The 17,065-nt window shown below is 40.9% G+C and overlaps 1 protein-coding gene across 2 annotated transcripts in view; it reads left to right on the top strand.

Annotated features, from left to right (window-relative positions):
* The window catches only part of LOC113170295 (glutamate receptor 3-like), a 57,911-nt gene that overhangs the window by 19,246 nt on the left and 21,600 nt on the right, over window positions 1–17,065 (top strand). For both annotated transcript variants that reach the window (XM_026372334.1, XM_026372335.1), the window contains exons 4-9: window positions 5,396–5,583; window positions 13,045–13,098; window positions 13,390–13,551; window positions 13,923–14,090; window positions 14,308–14,412; window positions 16,420–16,527. In XM_026372334.1, coding sequence (XP_026228119.1) covers window positions 5,396–5,583; window positions 13,045–13,098; window positions 13,390–13,551; window positions 13,923–14,090; window positions 14,308–14,412; window positions 16,420–16,527 — 785 coding nt within the window. The remainder of the gene's footprint in view (window positions 1–5,395; window positions 5,584–13,044; window positions 13,099–13,389; window positions 13,552–13,922; window positions 14,091–14,307; window positions 14,413–16,419; window positions 16,528–17,065) is intronic.

The following is a 17,065-nucleotide window of genomic DNA, read 5'->3' as shown; positions in this document are numbered from 1 at the left end:
CATGTGAGCCGCTTGCCCAAGACAGAGCAGAAGAAGCACATGGCCAGGTGCCAGCAGAGCTTCAGTCGGTCCCTGTCTTTCAGTCTGTTTCAGAGAAAAGAAATCTCCTGGTGAATGTATCATGCTGCATTAAATAGAAGATTTTTCTCACAGAATTTCAGAAGCATTCGTTATCAAATATTTAACAGATTCTTAAGTCAAGTAATTTATTTTTTAACATTTAAGAGAGTTTCAAGTGAGAAAAGTACAATATTGTTTAGTTCACAGTGGAACCCTATAGCAAACGCTTTATGAAGCCATTCCTGTGAGCTGCAAAGAATACCACATCAGAGGAGTGCATACTGATCTCCTGGGCAGTGCTGTGTGGGCCACTAAGCTTATATATTCAAGAGAATCCCACATACACAGTACAGGCCAAGGCTGCTGCTGGGTTGCTTGCTCTAACAATTGCCGTCATCGTTATTTCTTTGGGTGCATTTCATGGATAAACTTCAAAGCAAAGTGTGTGTGTTATGTTTGTAGGCTTGAGCATTTATGGAAGACAGATTTAAGCTATTGCCACTCTACTGGTCTGGTCTGGTCACTACTTATATCTTCAGGAGAATAGATGTCCTCTATTCATTATCTTTGAGATGCAGCCACTTAAAAAATAAAAGTTGTGAGTTGGTAAAAGAGAAAACTATTTGTTTGTGTATGAATGCAGAGAAGGAAACAGAAACAGTCTTTTGTTCATTGCCTACAGATACTGTGCCGGACTTTCTTCGTGTTTGTGACTTTAAATTGCACCAAATATTCTTCTGCGATTTTATTAAATATAAAAAAGTTGACATGTATTGGTTTTTAATACTTAGAAGACAGGGATGATTTCTTATGTGCACATAGATCTGCAACATGCAGTGGAAAACGTTATTTACCTATTTACAAATCTAGTAGACACACAGCAGCATCAGCACTGATATGAGTTGTTTTTCTCTCCACCAAACTCTCGACGGAAAGTACAGATTGTACTTTTTTCACCAGCTAGCAGTTGCTAACTTTGGTTTGCATACTGGAAATAGCTGACTGCTTATCAAGAATGAAATATACAGTGCATTTCCAGGGTATGAAACTACAACAGTGAGTGAAAAAGACGCTGAACGTCGTGTGCAGCTGGAGAATATTTTATTTCTGAGCCTGGATTTTCTGTTGCTACTGACACTTAACTAATTCATATTTTCTCTGACATCAAGGCTGTTTCTGTATCGCACACTTGTGTGAGAAAAATGATTATCGTTCCAGAAATAGCCTTGTGACAATATGCTCCTGATTTTGAATATGTATTACGATTCAGGTTGGTGCCGAATAATTGACTCTGTAAATGCCCTTCATGGTTGTCCTGCCTGCTGGCTGTCGTAAAACATACCATCTGTTTACAAAGTCAACCAAAACTCTAGGACCAAAAGTCTTTATCATTTGTGCGCTGACTGATAAATCACATCAGTGTTAATATTCACCCAGAGACGTGGGCGTCCGTTGACATTCAGATTTCCCATTTGCATTGTCATTATTGAAGTTAGGATACAGGAAATGTCACATTCAGTTAATTCCTGCTTTTATCGCCACGTATCTGTCTTCAATGGACGAGCTCACCCGAATGTTTAAATCCAAAACATGCAGCTTAGTTTAGTGACAGAAAAGGAACAAAAATACTACTCTCAAGGGAATCATTAGTAAATCCCCCCTAAATCCCTTTTCTTAAGCAGCTACTTACATGTCTCAAAGTGTCATACAGCATCCCAGCTTATGGTGTTCGGTGCTGTGTCAGAACACTGGGAGGAGAGCTGACACTCAGCCTGCGCCTTTTCATTTCCTGTCTGCCACTAGAGATATACTGTGCTAGATTCTTGTTTTGATATCTTCAGGCTGATAAAGAAAAAACATGTTTCTGCCTGTTTGACCTGATAGAGTCAGGAGTCAGGTTGAGCTCAGTCTGAGGTCAGCTCAGCACCTTTTTCTGACTATTCAAAATGCACTCACACACGAGACAGGACGATCACACTAACACCTTTTTTAAATTCCTTAATCTGCCTGAGTATCAGATATGTAGATGGACTTCTCCTCTTTAGACTCCTGAGTGGCTAATGTGGAGGCTCCCAGCAAGAACCACTTGTCTTTAAAGGTCATACGTGATGTGAGTGGTTTCTGCCAAGCACTTCACTGTGAAGGTCACCAGCAGGGGAACGGAGGGCGGACATGTCAGCTGAGTCGCTGTGCTCTGAATACTTAGGAGTTGTATCGGGAACATGTCAGCACACATGTCCATTAGTAACAGTCACTGGTTGAGCCAGCTGAGAAAAGCTAGTTCAGCTGTGAATGCGGGATTTATCTTCACATTGCTGATGAAATGATCCATTAGTGAAAACGTGCAGGTCAGCGCGGCCTCACACAGACAGGGTCATGTTTTTGCTCTGGGTTATTTGCACACAAATGCTAAAGGTATCACAACTGTAGTAACACAACTCAATTTTTTTAAAAGCATCGGTACCTCCTAGCTTTGCTAGTTCAGTTCAGGTAAAGTATAGATGACTATTTTATTATTATTAAAATGTGCAATAAAACATGATGATAACATTTATGATATGGTACATATAAATGTGTTACTGAATAATTAATGAGTCCCCTTTGTCCTTCCTGAAGATGTCCCTGGGTTCTTTAGCATCCACTTTGGACGGCATTGCTTTAGACATTTTACAGCCTTGTACATCAGAATTAAAGTAAATGAAATGTTAACTCTGACTAAAGTTCACCTGGAACAGAAAAGTGTTCAGTGAGGGTCATTGTCATCAGCTAATCTGAGCTCCGCTTTCCTCTGAATCTACAAGACGGCCGCTTGAGAGCACCTTCACATTCTCTGCATACAGTCTGATTAGACTGATCTGCGTCTTGCTACAACTATTTATTCGTCTGAAATGCAGCCAGTCGTTTTGAGATGCACACAGATTCTACACGACATATAACATAAGTAGTAATTAACCAATAAGATACTGTGATAGTCAAAGGGTAATAGTTAAAGGTCTTCAAAAGTTATCTCTCCTTTCTAATACCTATACTTTTACTATATAGTGCATGGCTGACTGTGTAACTCAACCAAATTAAGTGTTAAATAGCACTGACTGATATACATCCCTATATAACCTAATAGGGCATACATACAGATGGTGATAAAACAGCTCCAATAGCCGTGACCAGTGCAGTCTGGTCTGTGCTACAGGGAGGTTGTGCATCACTTGACTGCTACATAGACTGAGAAGCAGTCCGTGTAATGCCCGCTTTGCAGTAGAGAGGCTCTGTAACTGACTATTTACATAAACAAGTTTTACACTAGCTTATTCAACACCCGTAATAATATCCATTACTTCATGGACTCAGCATTTTTATCCTTGCTCTGAGAGAAAGGGGTAACAAAGCATATGATGCTGCTTTAGCTTATTCAGTCCAGTCAGCTGTAGCATGTTGGCTCAGTGATAAACATTTTTTTGTGTGTGTGTGCGTCCATTAGTTATGACATACTGTGATACAGCATGTAATGAGCTGATGATGCCTTACAAAGTCATCACTGCTCACTATCAGTCAGTAGAAATATGCACATTTAGGATGTGTGTGTGTGTGTTCATCTCTACAGTGTGCAAACTTGTTTGTTAATTGCATTTACACTGCAGCTGATTTATCACAGTTTATCTCCAGCAAGAGCAAAATTACAATATAACTGTGACTGTAAGTGCAGACTTAGACAATGTACAGAATGAAGATGGATAACACGGCGTAAGTTGTTAAAAAGTGCTTCAGCTGTAGAACATGATGAGTCCCATGTTGCTTAGCATTTTGGAAAAGTACCCAGACAGAATTTAATTGTGCTCTTTAAAGCTCAGGATTGGGTATAATTATCATTTATAGTCCATATCGCACCCATGTAGATGCCTAGCCCAGGGGAGCCTGTGTGTATAAGTGCCGTCATGTCACTGTGTCTGTCCTTCCACACTGGGGGTTTTGTTGAATCGACACCATGAACCCGTCACACACAGAAGCTCAGCAGGAGATTCAGGCTTCTTTGAACAATCCCAGTAATCGGACAGTTCACCTTTACTTCATCTTAACTGGTTAACAGATTTTACTGTAACATTAGATGAATGAATAAAAAGAGACTTCATTCTTTAAACAAAAATGTCAATAGAAACAGTGAACTTGTAGCTGAACGGTTACGGCACATGCCACCTAACCACAATGTTGCTGGCTTTAGTCCGGCTGACGATCTTTGTTGCATGTCACACGTTCTCTGCCTCAAGATTATCACCTTATTAAATAAAGGCAAAAAAAGGGATTGTAAAAACAGTCACAAATGACTTCTCTCTCTATACCCTCTACTATTTAAATTTAATAAGAATGCTCAGTGACATCTCTTTTGAGCTCATTTACGACCGGCCTTCGTGACTATAAATCCTTAACCATCTTGTTAAATGATCAGCGACAACTTCCATATTCTTGCGGGTGCATGATGACCGTCCAGTGTCCCTGCTCATCCAGGTTACTGTTCGCTCACCTACTTCCTTTCTTACACAGTGAGCTCTGCAAAGTAAAACACACCACTGAATAGCCAACTATGGTAGCTGACCTGCTTCTTTAGCAGTCCATTTCACTGCTTTTGCTAGAGTCTGTCCGACGTGTCTTGTTGTATTTTTTGTGTCTCCAGCTTTAAATAAGTTTGAATTCTTCAGTACACCAGTAAAGAGATGACTGAGGTGACCTCTTGTGACACACTGCTGAGGCAGCATGGGACACATTTCCCAGTTAATAGTCAATTATGCCCTGTAACCTCTCTATCTTTGTTAGATGTGCCACAGCTTTAATTTAATCTTTTGTGGTTGTATCGACCTCTCTGTGGACTCTTGATTCATCTCATTTTCACTCCTGACTCTGCTTCGTTTGTTAAATCTGTCTCATACAGTCCAACTAAACCTTTGTAAGGCTTATATTAGTACATAGTGCAAACTATTACCGTCAACAGACTTTACAATCTCATGCTGTGACATGAAAACCACCTTTATGTGGACTGTGTGAGTGTTTTCTGTCTCAATTTACTTTGGATAATTACTCAAAACTGTTCATAAGATGCAGTTTAACTGCAGGTAATTCAGCAATAAACATTTCATGGCTGTATCACTGATTTGTTAATAAGTGTAATAAAAAGCTGATCACACATTAAACATGTTGCTAACCAAAGCCCGAATAGCCTCACAGCTCATCTTCACAGCTATTTGGATTCACAGTACAGCACAGCACTTAGATAAAATGCTACTACTCTGAAATAAACATAGAAAAACAGATGTGTGATAGAGCTCTTCTCCCTCTGCTCCTCCAGGTTTTGCAATCCTCCAGGCCATCATGGAGTCGGCTGTAGCCAATAACTGGCAGGTGACAGCTCGCTCGGTGGGGAACATTTTGGACCCCGTGGAGTACCGACGCATCATTGAGGAGATGGACCGCCGGCAGGAGAAACGCTTTCTCATCGACTGTGAAGTGGACAGGATCAACTCCATCTTGGAGCAGGTACTGAACACACACTAGTTCAGCCGGCTTTATCTGCAAACACGCTGGAAACAAAACACCTCGTCTCAGAGCTTCTAAAGGAATAAACGCAGTGTCTGTTCCTTTTTGTCTCGAACACCATCGGCCATTTAAAGTCTCACTAGCTCTGCTCCCCACTTTTCACTTCTTCTTCTTCTTTTTTTTCCTCCTGTTGTAAACACTTGCAGTGCATCATGATTGCCTCAGATCTCAGCATCCTCATTTAGAGGACGATGTTAAAACAGGCGAGACAGGTACATTCAATTAAGGCTTGTTATTTGTCGTTTTTTTCTTTTTTTCTGCATACATTGTTTGAGGTCACCTGGGCTTAATTCACGTGGAGGAATTAAACAGCCTCCTCATCCTTGTTTCCTAGGTGATGATCAGCTAGCAGCTAGTTTTCCCACATGAGTCTTGATTCACATTCAGTGTTTGCTAAAGCATGCTGCTCGCTGTGGCTGCACCGGAGAGAATGCTTCATAGTCAAAAATGTGTTAAATAAGGGTTAACTGGGAATGTGTTTACTTACTGAGAAGATCATTAGTCTTCATTTGGAGGATTAGTAGCTATGGTCTGTTGTCACATTTCGTTTAGCAAATGGATTTTTCAGTTCTACTGTCTGAATCCTTTGCTTTTCTTGTCATCTACTACAGTGGATGGACTTTACAGTTGAATTTTGATTATATCCACTGACTAACGCTTATTCTTACTATACTGTAACCTAAATATTTCTGATCTTCCTCCCAAACGCTGAATGATTTTAGGACTGTGTTGAACATTTGTAAATGTGTCATTTGCTAAAAGATAAGGCAACACCAGGTATCACAATAAAACAGTAGCTTTTAATGTGTTACAATAAGGTACAAGTGTTTTCTCTTTTCCTTGTGTGCTCATTTGAATGATTCATTGTGAGCCCATCTTAACCTCCCGTTCTTTGCTTGGATATTTGCGGGTAAAGGCTCCTGCCCTCCACATAATGATCTTCATTATTGCTGGCCTTACGAGTTTCGCTCTGACCTTCACTGCAGCTCTGTCTTCATTTCTCTGACACAGGCAAATATTTTTAGTGACAGCAGCGAACATTTTTCATTAATTAAGAGGAGTTTGCTTTTCTCTGCTCTTCACGCGGATACAGAGGGTTTCCATTCTCACATTGCCTCCATATTAGATTGGGGTTATCTAATCAGATAATGGTGGTCTCTCTCTGGCGCGTCAGTCTGATTTGATTATGATCTCTTAACCGCGGTGGTTTAACGTGAATAGCGGCCTTGTCGGCAGCATCTGTCTGGCAAGTGTCTTTCCAGATGCTTGAGGGTGGCAAGACACACCGGCATCTCTAGAGAACAATTCTTTATATGAGCTGTGACATCAACACTTGCTTTAATGTAATATCAGCTCCCAGTGTAAGTAGGACACACTGTCCCGTAACAGCAACAACAATGAGCCTACTATAAATAGCCTACCCTCCTAGCCTGAGGGAAGATCTCTCACAAAGAGTGAGGAGTGAGCAAATACAGTGAGATCACTCAGGCATCAGGATGCAACCATTCTGGACATGATTTCAATTGAAGTAGGTGTTTAGAATAGACCATTAACCATTAAAGATTAATACGTCTACCGGAGTGTACTACTAATGAATTTATACACAGTCATCCATCATTTAATTTGTGGCAATTACTTTTGTTATCAAGCTTTACTTGTTGATAAATATGCTGTGGGCTTTTATTTCTGCTCCCCTCCCGCCCTTAAAATTATCAGTCTGCTCATCCCTTCAGTAAAGTAAAGACGGAGCGATAAACACCTTTGAGGCTTCTCATCAATAATAGAAGCACAGTGGATTTATAATCGCTGCCAGAGATTACCCGTCACCTCCAGCCTCTTCCTGCACAGTGCATAGACAGACAGACAGAGAGAGAGAGAGAAAAGACTGCAAAGACAGAGAGCTTGTGGGAATTGAGCCATGTAGTGTGAGTCTCTCTGTCTAGTGCTGTTCAGGGGAATAGGAGAAGTGCTGAACACCCTGAGGTGCAGTGAAATTCCACACCCAGCGAGTAGAATAGTAAAACAACCTGCTGTAATGGGATGAGATTACATCTGTTTAGATGATATTTAATCCAGTTGTGCGTCTTGTTTTGTGTGGGCATTAGCTTTACATACAAATAGGTTGTGTTACATAAATATTTTCTCTCAGGGCTGATTTCAGACAGCTCTGCAAAGGTTGGGCTGAAGTGTCACCGTGGACGATACTAACATACTGATGGCCAGCAGGTAGGATCCTTTGAACAGTATGGACAGCACAGACACTTGGAGGGAATAAGGGGGTGGATTTGCACTAGGAGAGATAATCAGATGGTAGTATGCTAATTAGCTCTGAACACACAATAGAGCTGAGGCTGATGGTGATGTCTTTACTTTTCCTAGTATTTAGTCATGTTTCAAAGTAAATGACATTTTGATGCGCTGGCGGTGCTGGAAGAAAACTCTATCTAGCCATCTTTGTTCCACTGGCTAAAAATATAGCAGCGGGTAACTCTATAACTTCAAGTGACAACAGGGTTTCCAGACTCATCTAAAACCGAATAATGTCAGGCACAGAGACAGAGTGTACTTGTATGTGAAAATAGAAGTCACGGCACGAGAGTCAAATCCTCTTGAAGGCACTTGGGCAGAGTTAACTGAATCTGCTTTGGGTGCTAATAGCACTGGAGAAGGGAACAAACCTTTTTTGTCCTTTGCCTTTGTATGCAGTACATATCATGAATACAAATCATGAGCACAGACAGTGGCTCCTTATGCATTTGTGTGAGAATTTAGCATTTTGCTTAGAAAAACCGACACTGACATTTACAACTGCGATAAGCTGACCTTAACCGTGCTGGGTAATAGTTGAAAATACTCACATTAGAGGCCGTGTTTAGTGCGTGGCTGCTTTACATTTAGTTGTCCTTTGCTTTTTCGTTGTTTCTTTTGTTGTCATCGCTATCTTCCCAGTGAATGAAAACCGTATGTGTAACCTCAACTTGAACTGTGAACAAAAAAATGAAAGAACAGCAATGAAAGTGCATGTGTAATAACTTCGCTTGAACTACGATGCCCTACAAATAAACCATGAAAACAAGAGAACTATCTGTGCCTAGACCTTCATTTCCTTTGTCCTAACTTTCACTATGAAAAAGAGACCACAGCTTTAGAAAAAGAAAAAAAAAAAACTGGCTGTAATAGAAAATGTCTCTGAAGAGTTTTCTTTATAGTCCAGGCATCCAAAGGAGACCCCAGAGAAGCCTGAGTTAAAAGCATCCCAAATGAAAGACAGCATCAAACACACAGAAGTGGGAGAGTTGGCAGGTGCACAACGGAACAAGGGTAGTAAGGACATCACAACTTCATACACACTTTTCATTTTGTTGAAATTGGCAGTCAATAAGTAGAAGTCAAGAAGTGTGTAATAGCTGCTTTAACCATCAGGCCACACACAGCACTAGAAACAAAAAGTGTGAGTTAATACTGAGTGAATTCAGTAAACAATCAGGGTAGTGGGTTTGTTTTAAAAATCTATTTAATTAGATTATAATAAAGAAAACTTTTGTATTGTAGAGAATACTGTTTATATAGTATGAAAGACAGCTTCAGATTGATAACCACTTTCCAGTCAAAGTGTAGCTTCGTGCTGAGGACTGGTGAACAATAGGACATTTGAAGCCACGTTTGAATGATATACAACCATATCCTTCCTCCTCTGTTGTCTTTCTTTAATGCACTTCTTTGACAGTTAAATCCCTCCTTGCAATTTGCCCCCTTTTAAGTAGCGTAACAGTAATTAGTTGACTGGTGAAAAGGGACAGTTGTCAACCTCAGGATGCCCGTTCCAGTTCTGAAGGAGGCAGATGACAAATCACTGTAACAAAGAGAAGCCTCCATCAGTGGGAAGAGAGTCAAATTCTCTTGAAGGCACTTAGGCAGGCATCCAGCGCTGCACAGGACTGGGGCTCCAGTCTGCTTAATTAGAGTCGATTCCCAATGGAATATTTAGGCAGATCGGCCCTCATCACACAGCACAGCGCAGATCTTCCTGTCCATACAGGCAGACAGGAGGATGGACAAATAAAGACAGTTCAGATCTCAGACAACAGCTGTTTCTCTTTCTCTCTGTCTGTGTCATGGAGGATCTCCTGCTCAGCACAGAGAGAGATGGCCCCATATAGATCCTCGGCAAAGAGGTGAATGTAAATGTGCAGATGTTACATGATTCTAAGTGTGTGCTGGCTTTATTTGTCTTTTAGATATGATTCATTTCATTATAATTCACTGGCGAGGGCTGGAAGACGATGTGCTGTGTTTTATTTTTAACTCAGATGCCACACGGCATCCTGCAGATACACCAGTACTGTGCTACTGGTTTCTAGATTGAACAGCAATTTCTGGATTGGTCTAAAGTCCAACGTTATATTTTATATTATATCTAACAGATTTAACACATGTGAAATAAAATGTCAGAGGTTTTTACATAAGAAACCTCTTAAACTGTTGAGTGGTTGGTCACAATCTCCACAGGATACCCTAAAGTCCTTCCTCAGTCGATAACATCTCATGTTTTAGGTGCCCACCATAAAAAACACGTACATTTGGGGAGATGTTTTTATGATTCTGATTCAGCCTTTCTGGTTTTGACTCATCACAGATCCACAAGGCTTTGGACTGTTGCCAGATTGGAACATTAACTGCAGAAATTCACCTAACATTAAAAATGAAAGAGACAGAACAATCGGTGCTGCAGGTTCCTTCTTCCTGTCATGCTGCAGGTTTTCTTTTCCTCAAGCTTTTTGAAGAGGCTGTTTTGTGAGACGTGTATTTTGACAGTGAGAAAGATACTGTGTGAGTCCTGTGACTTTGAAAACGTTGTTCTCTCAGCGATAGTGGCGCCTGACCTCTTCCACGTTCCTGGTGGTTTCACATACTCACAAAAAGCGATTATCCCAGGGGACCATGAAACTGGAGCATCAGGATCCTAAAAATATTTGTTATGCCCAGATCCTGTTTTTTTTTTTTTTTCAGAGAAGCACTGCCAACAGAGGAGGGAGCAAATCCCACAAGAACATCCTGTACAAATGCAGTGCTCGTGTAGTGACACATTAAAATGAAATAGATTAAGTCTTTTTGTGCATTATCTAAGAACACCAATAAAAACTGGAGTGAATCAACACTTTGACCTTAAATCGTCGATGCACTTAAACCAGATTGTTCAGATTTTAAGACATTATTTTATCATGATTAATAGTTTTTTGTTTGCAACAAAATCCCAGTGGCTAATTAGCTAATTAATTAGCATTGTAGGACAGTTTGCACTGTAGCTGGTTATGGTCATGTCAATAAAGCAAATTTAAATTTTAAAAGAATTTTCTCTAGCTTTATCTAGTTCAAATTAGGAATTGATTTGTTTCACTCGGGTTAATCAAGTCACAGAAGGTCATAATTAATTTACACCCTCTGTCCTTAGACCCTCAAATCTGATAAAGGAAAATAAATCCTCAAAAATACCTATATCCCAGAATCATATCTCTGTTTTATTTACCAAGCAGAGGAAACTGAAGTTGTTCGCCCAGATTTCCCAACTTTAGAATAGTTGTCAGTCTCTGAGCTCGCTGCCAACTCGATGACTACCACTGCAGCTGTCAGGGGATTTTCTGTTGTTTTCATGCAAGTCAAAGCATTTTGTTTTGAAAAGAAATACTTGACACATAGCCAAGTGGTAAAGACATCAGCCATGTGCATGAAACTAAATAAAAAGCAATGTATATAAAGCAAAATATTATATTTAAAGGTATAAAAGTACATATTAAATAATATAGCTCGCTTTACATTAAAGGTATAGAGTACATTTACTCTCACACAATTAGCATAATTTAATAATGGCTGCAGTATTTAACACTAAACTGTAGTTAAGTAAACAGACTGTAGAGCGCTTCACAACTTTCACCCCGCCTGTTACTCTCTCGCTTGTAAGCAGCCAAATAAAATTGAAACCACAGTATTATTTGTTGGTGTGCGCCTCGTAGCTACAGTAAGCAATAAATGTTTGCAGCTGATTATTTTCTAACAGCTAAACAAGGTTTCAATCAGGTTTCCGACAGCTTTTGTTGCTCATATAGAAGTGTGAAGGCTTGTGCTTTCTGCCTGAGTATGTTGCTGACAAACAGGAGTGGTAGCCAGTCACTCCAGGCACTGCGGCTTCATTAACTGATCGCTGTGTTGCTACACTTGGGTCACTGCGGCTCCCTCTCACATGGGTGAACGGCAAATAAAAAGCTTTTCAACACAATTAGGAAGACAATAAGCAGAAAGCTTCCAGGATTTTATTTTATTTGCTCATGGGGGAAAACGATGATGAACACAATGAAATCATTTTGCATTTTGAGGGGAGGTAATTGGATTTATTGCTGGAATTGCTTTAAGTGTATAAGTCACCAACCTGGAAGCATCAAGGACATTGTCTGTCTTGAGACGATTTCAAGATATTAAAGCATGAGCAGGCAGAGGGGTTCAAATAAATGAGGTGTGGCGCTAAACATAAAAAAGACCTCAAAGAAAAATCTGAGTAAGAAATCCACCACAGGGATTCTTGTCCTTGTTTCAGTGCTAATATTTCCCATCTGTAGCTTATTATAAAATCTCTGCAATATGAGCTCACTTTCACTCTGGACATCTAACATTTAGATGATCTCAGTGCCTGAGTATACTTATAAAAACTGTGGGCGAGTGTAGAAAGTGAAAAGACCGGGGGAAAAAAAAAAGAAATAAATAAAAAAATAACCATCCACCCCCGCAGTATCTTTTTGAAGCGTCGTACTCTGCAGTGGAGAATCAGAATCAAGGCAGATACGGAGCGAGAATGTGAGTGTGCGCGTGTGAGAGGGAGAGGGAGAGGGAGGTTTGGCTGGTGAGGAGGTTTAAAGAAATCAGCGAGTGCATCTCTCTCTGTGTGTGTGTGTGTGTCTGCCGGCTCTGACAGGTGCTGTACAATGTTTTGTGTTTAATTAAGTCTAGTGTGTGAGTGTGACTGAGACAGGCGGAGCAGGAAGAGGCAGACTGTGGAGCACAGGCATGTGCAGAGAGAGGGAAGTTTGCTGGAGCCTTGGCCTTATTTTACATGGTGAAGTTAATGGAAAGGAACAAGCAGTGTCATCACAGTTTCTTCTGTGTGTGTGTGTGTGCGTGTGTGCGTGTCTCATACTCACACAAATGTACAAATGTGCCCACACACTCCCCCGTGCCCTTGCAAATGTAGCTTTAAAATGTCTTTTTCTCTTCCCTTCTTTCTACCAACTACTGTGTGTTATGAAATTGCAGGTCTTTGTCATTTCTGGATCTCAGCCCCCTAAATGTTCTCGGCGTTATTAGATGTGTATAAGATGTGACTCACAGCGTGTCTCCTCCTTCAACTTGTAGGTGGTGACCTCGGGAAAAAACAGCAGAGGATACCACTACATCCTCGCCAACCTGGTGAGAGCTTGCAACATGAAACGACGCAACACAAAACAGTAGAAAAAGACAGAATATCAGTGCTCAGAGTGATGCAACGACGTGCAAAGACATGCCACACTCTCAGAAGTGTAGTCAAACTTAGTTCTCTCAACGTGTGGTTATTAAAGACTCACAAGTGAGTGCAGTAATTAAACTGAACTGAGAAATAAGCTCGTGACGGACAAGCTCAAGTGGTTTTTAAATGTTATTTCCTTTGCTGCTAATGGTTCCCTGCTTCACCGGCAGCCTGTTTTGCCTCTTTGCGCTTAGGGTTTTTCCAACATCAGCCTGGACAGGGTCTTTTCTGGCGGAGCCAACATCACAGGATTCCAGATCATCAGCCCAGACAGCCCCATCGTCCAGCAGTTCCTCCAGCGCTGGGAGCGCCTGGATGAAAGAGAATTTCCAGAGGCCAAAAACACTCCACTGAAGGTCGGTGAGGCATGGCACGACAATGCTGCACTTACATTTTATTTAACATCTTCAAAGATCCTTTTTCCCATCACCCTCTTCTCACAAGTTTTAATCTAGTCACTCTGAAACCAGAGAAAATATGTCAGTCGGGATCGTTTCACAGAGACATTGTTAAAATAACTTGTCCCCTGCTTGTCCTTGAATAGAGGCAGCTTTCATACTCCAATAAAATTTATGTCAGAGACGGTGCAACTCTTCGATTCCTTACTTTTCACACCATTAGCACTGCTCTCTGTTAAACAAGTACTGCTGAGGACCTACTAATCTGCCAGGATTTCACTGGGTCTGCATGACGTCACTGGTGCGTCTCTGGGGTTTCTCTCTTGCAGTACACGTCAGCACTGACCCACGATGCCATCCTCGTGATCGCGGAGGCCTTTCGGTATCTGCGGCGGCAGCGAGTGGACGTGTCTCGCAGGGGGAGTGCAGGCGACTGCCTCGCCAACCCCGCCGTGCCATGGAGCCAAGGCATAGACATAGAGAGAGCCCTCAAAATGGTAAGACTGGGGGCAAATGCTGTCTAAATACACAGCTTGATTTTTTTATTTTGTTTACCACAGGGTTCAATCTGTGGCTCTGTCCAGTTGTTCTGTCCTAACCAGTGCTTAGTCACAGTAAATGATGATAAGTCACTTCAAGACCATCTTTTGCATGTTTGCTCACTTGATGTGTGTTGGAAACAGGTGCTCTCATTCTTTTCTTGGTGTCTGACAGGTCCAAGTACAAGGTATGACAGGAAACATCCAGTTTGACACATTTGGTCGGCGAGCTAATTACACAATTAATGTGTATGAGATGAAGTCAGGAGGCCCCAGGAGGGTAAGCGGGCACAATGCCTTGTCACAATTCAAACAATGTGTGATTAAATACTGCACTATGCAGCATATGATACTGTGTTTTAATAAATAAAAACAGCTCTGTTATTTAGAATATAATTTAGGGTTGATTCTCATTCGGACAGAAGCTGCCAGTAGCACTGTCTTGCTCAGCCAGCCTAAACCACGTGAACACGAGCTCCCTTTGAGATTTTAATCTGGAAAACATCCACTGAGAATCAGCGGAGCCCTGCAAATAAAAACTGGACCAATCAGGAGGGGGTGGTGGTTTAGATAATGACACTGGTCAAAACTCAAAAATGCTACATTGACACTTGATCAGAAACTGTTTTTAGTCGATGATTAAGAAGATTTGGTGTTTCCAGAAGAGCTGTGATGAATTTTCAACTTGAAATTTGTTATAATAAAACCACTGACAGCTTGTGGGATGGCTTTGCAAGATAGCAAATAGCTGATATGTTTTACATATTTATTAGAAATTAAATTTTCCTTGTGGAAATTGTCCAACACACGCTAGACCATAATCAGAGTAAAAGCCTGCATGCTTAGTTTATGCTGTAGCATAAAAATGTACATTGTAAATTAGTCTTTTGTCTTCTTTTAAGGAAACAAGCATCATCCAAAAAACATTTTTGGATTTTCATCAAACAGCCATTAAGATAATTTTATTTTCTTTTCACAATTGGATATACATCATCATTAGATACTATGTAGACAAGGAAGAGAAAAGAGCTGCAGCACACATTAGCTTTCTCTTGCAGTGTGCTTATTATTATTATTATTATTATTATTATTATTTTCCTGTGAGAATGGACACGCCTTGTCTGCTAAATAAGCCAGGCAGCGTTAAGTCGGGGAGATTCACTCATAACAGTAATTTCTCTAGTAGGTTTGACAGATGTAGCACTTGTCAGTGTCTGTTAGTTTAGATGCTGAATGATTGAAGTCCTTTTTCGTACAACTAAGTGAACGCTGCCTCTGCCTTTATTAGCTTGTATCTGTTATCAAACACATATATCAACTATTTGCTTAGAGGCTAAAAGGTTTTTGTGAAATAGTTTCTTTCGAAAGAAGAAAGAAGAAAAAATAAAGCAGCAAAAATTAGTTAATTTTCTAATTTCGTTTGGACTCTAATACACTGATTTATCTCCAGATACTGTGCTGTGTGCCCACTGCTCTGCTGTAATTGGCTTTATATAATTGGGCAGGCCAAAGGCAAAAACCAACACCGTGTGAAAGCGGGCGCACACACACACACACAGACACACACTCACACACACACACACACACACACACAGACACCCACAAAGCTGTGGCCTGGTTAGCTCCATGACACTGAAATTTGACAAGGTCTCCACAAAAGCTGGCACTGAAAGGAAGTGGCCCCATACTGTCCACATAGCTCTTCTCACAGGGCAACATACATCACAGCGGCCCTCACATCCAAACTCAGTGTGAGACAATCTGCAGTGACAACAAGTGAGTACTGTGCCACATAGCGACCAGGATTGTGAGACGTTGGTTTCCTCTCGGCTGAAAACATCAGAAATAAACATAATGCAGCTACTGAAGTCTTCTCAGGTTCAGCAGACACACACCAATGTTTAATGTTTTGTGTGTGTTATGTGTAGTATTAATAGAAGAATGGAACACCCTACCGCACAAGCTGGATAAGGCACATTTAGACTATTAGATTTGTATTGATGGTATTAATTTGTATCACTGTTTGAGTGCTCTACTGGTGCTGCTTTATTGTTATGTAAGAGAACATTTGCTGAGCCAGGAATAGATTACTCCTACTCTGCTGAAGTGTAGCCCAGGTGAAGTGAGAAGCACCACTAGAAGCTTATTTTAAAACAGTACGCCAGGCAAAACCAACGGCGTCTCCAGCTGCACATAAAGAGCTGACCAACTCACATGTTGGGAGGCTCTGCTGTGTAAACGTCTTCCTACTGCGTGCAATAACTCTCTGCTTTTGTGTCATTTTCAGATCGGCTACTGGAATGAGTACGAAAAATTTGTATATATAATGGATCAGCAGGTCACCAACGAGTCCTCTTCTGTGGAAAACCGAACAATTGTGGTCACTACTATTATGGTACACTCTTAAGCAGGTTCTAAGTGTTTCACCTTAAGATTTCTGCCACTCAAGGTCAAGGTGTCCATTGTTGCAATCTGTCCTGGGAGGGTAGAATTATTTTATTTTCAGTTGCTTTCCATCCACTCACTACATGTTGAAACAGTCGACTCACAAAGAGTGTTTCAACTGTATCCGTGTGGGTGCCAAAGCATTTTGGTTTTTTTATATTACAGTGGGCTGTTGTAGTAGTGACGTCACAATAACGGCTTTGGTAATGATAACTTTAGTTCTAGTCACCATCGTAGTCTCATTCAGTGCATACGTAAGTAAAAATGTTTCCCTCTCATTAAGTAAAGTGTCAGTGACGCTGCGGACAGATCAGTCAAATCAGCCGCGTCTCACTGGAGACACGAAATGATCTGCACACAAGGAGGACGTAAACAACCAAAGGCTGCAGCCTCTGGTTTTTATACCTTCTTTCAAATTTACTGTAAGTTATCAAAAGGCTTGACACTGATTTGTAATGTGATGTTTCTTGAAAACCAGTGTTCCCAGA

The sequence above is a fragment of the Anabas testudineus genome, chromosome 14, assembly GCF_900324465.2.
Source record: "Anabas testudineus chromosome 14, fAnaTes1.2, whole genome shotgun sequence".
Taxonomy (NCBI): Eukaryota; Metazoa; Chordata; class Actinopteri; order Anabantiformes; family Anabantidae; genus Anabas; species Anabas testudineus.
This window is presented reverse-complemented; position numbering and strand designations above follow the sequence as displayed.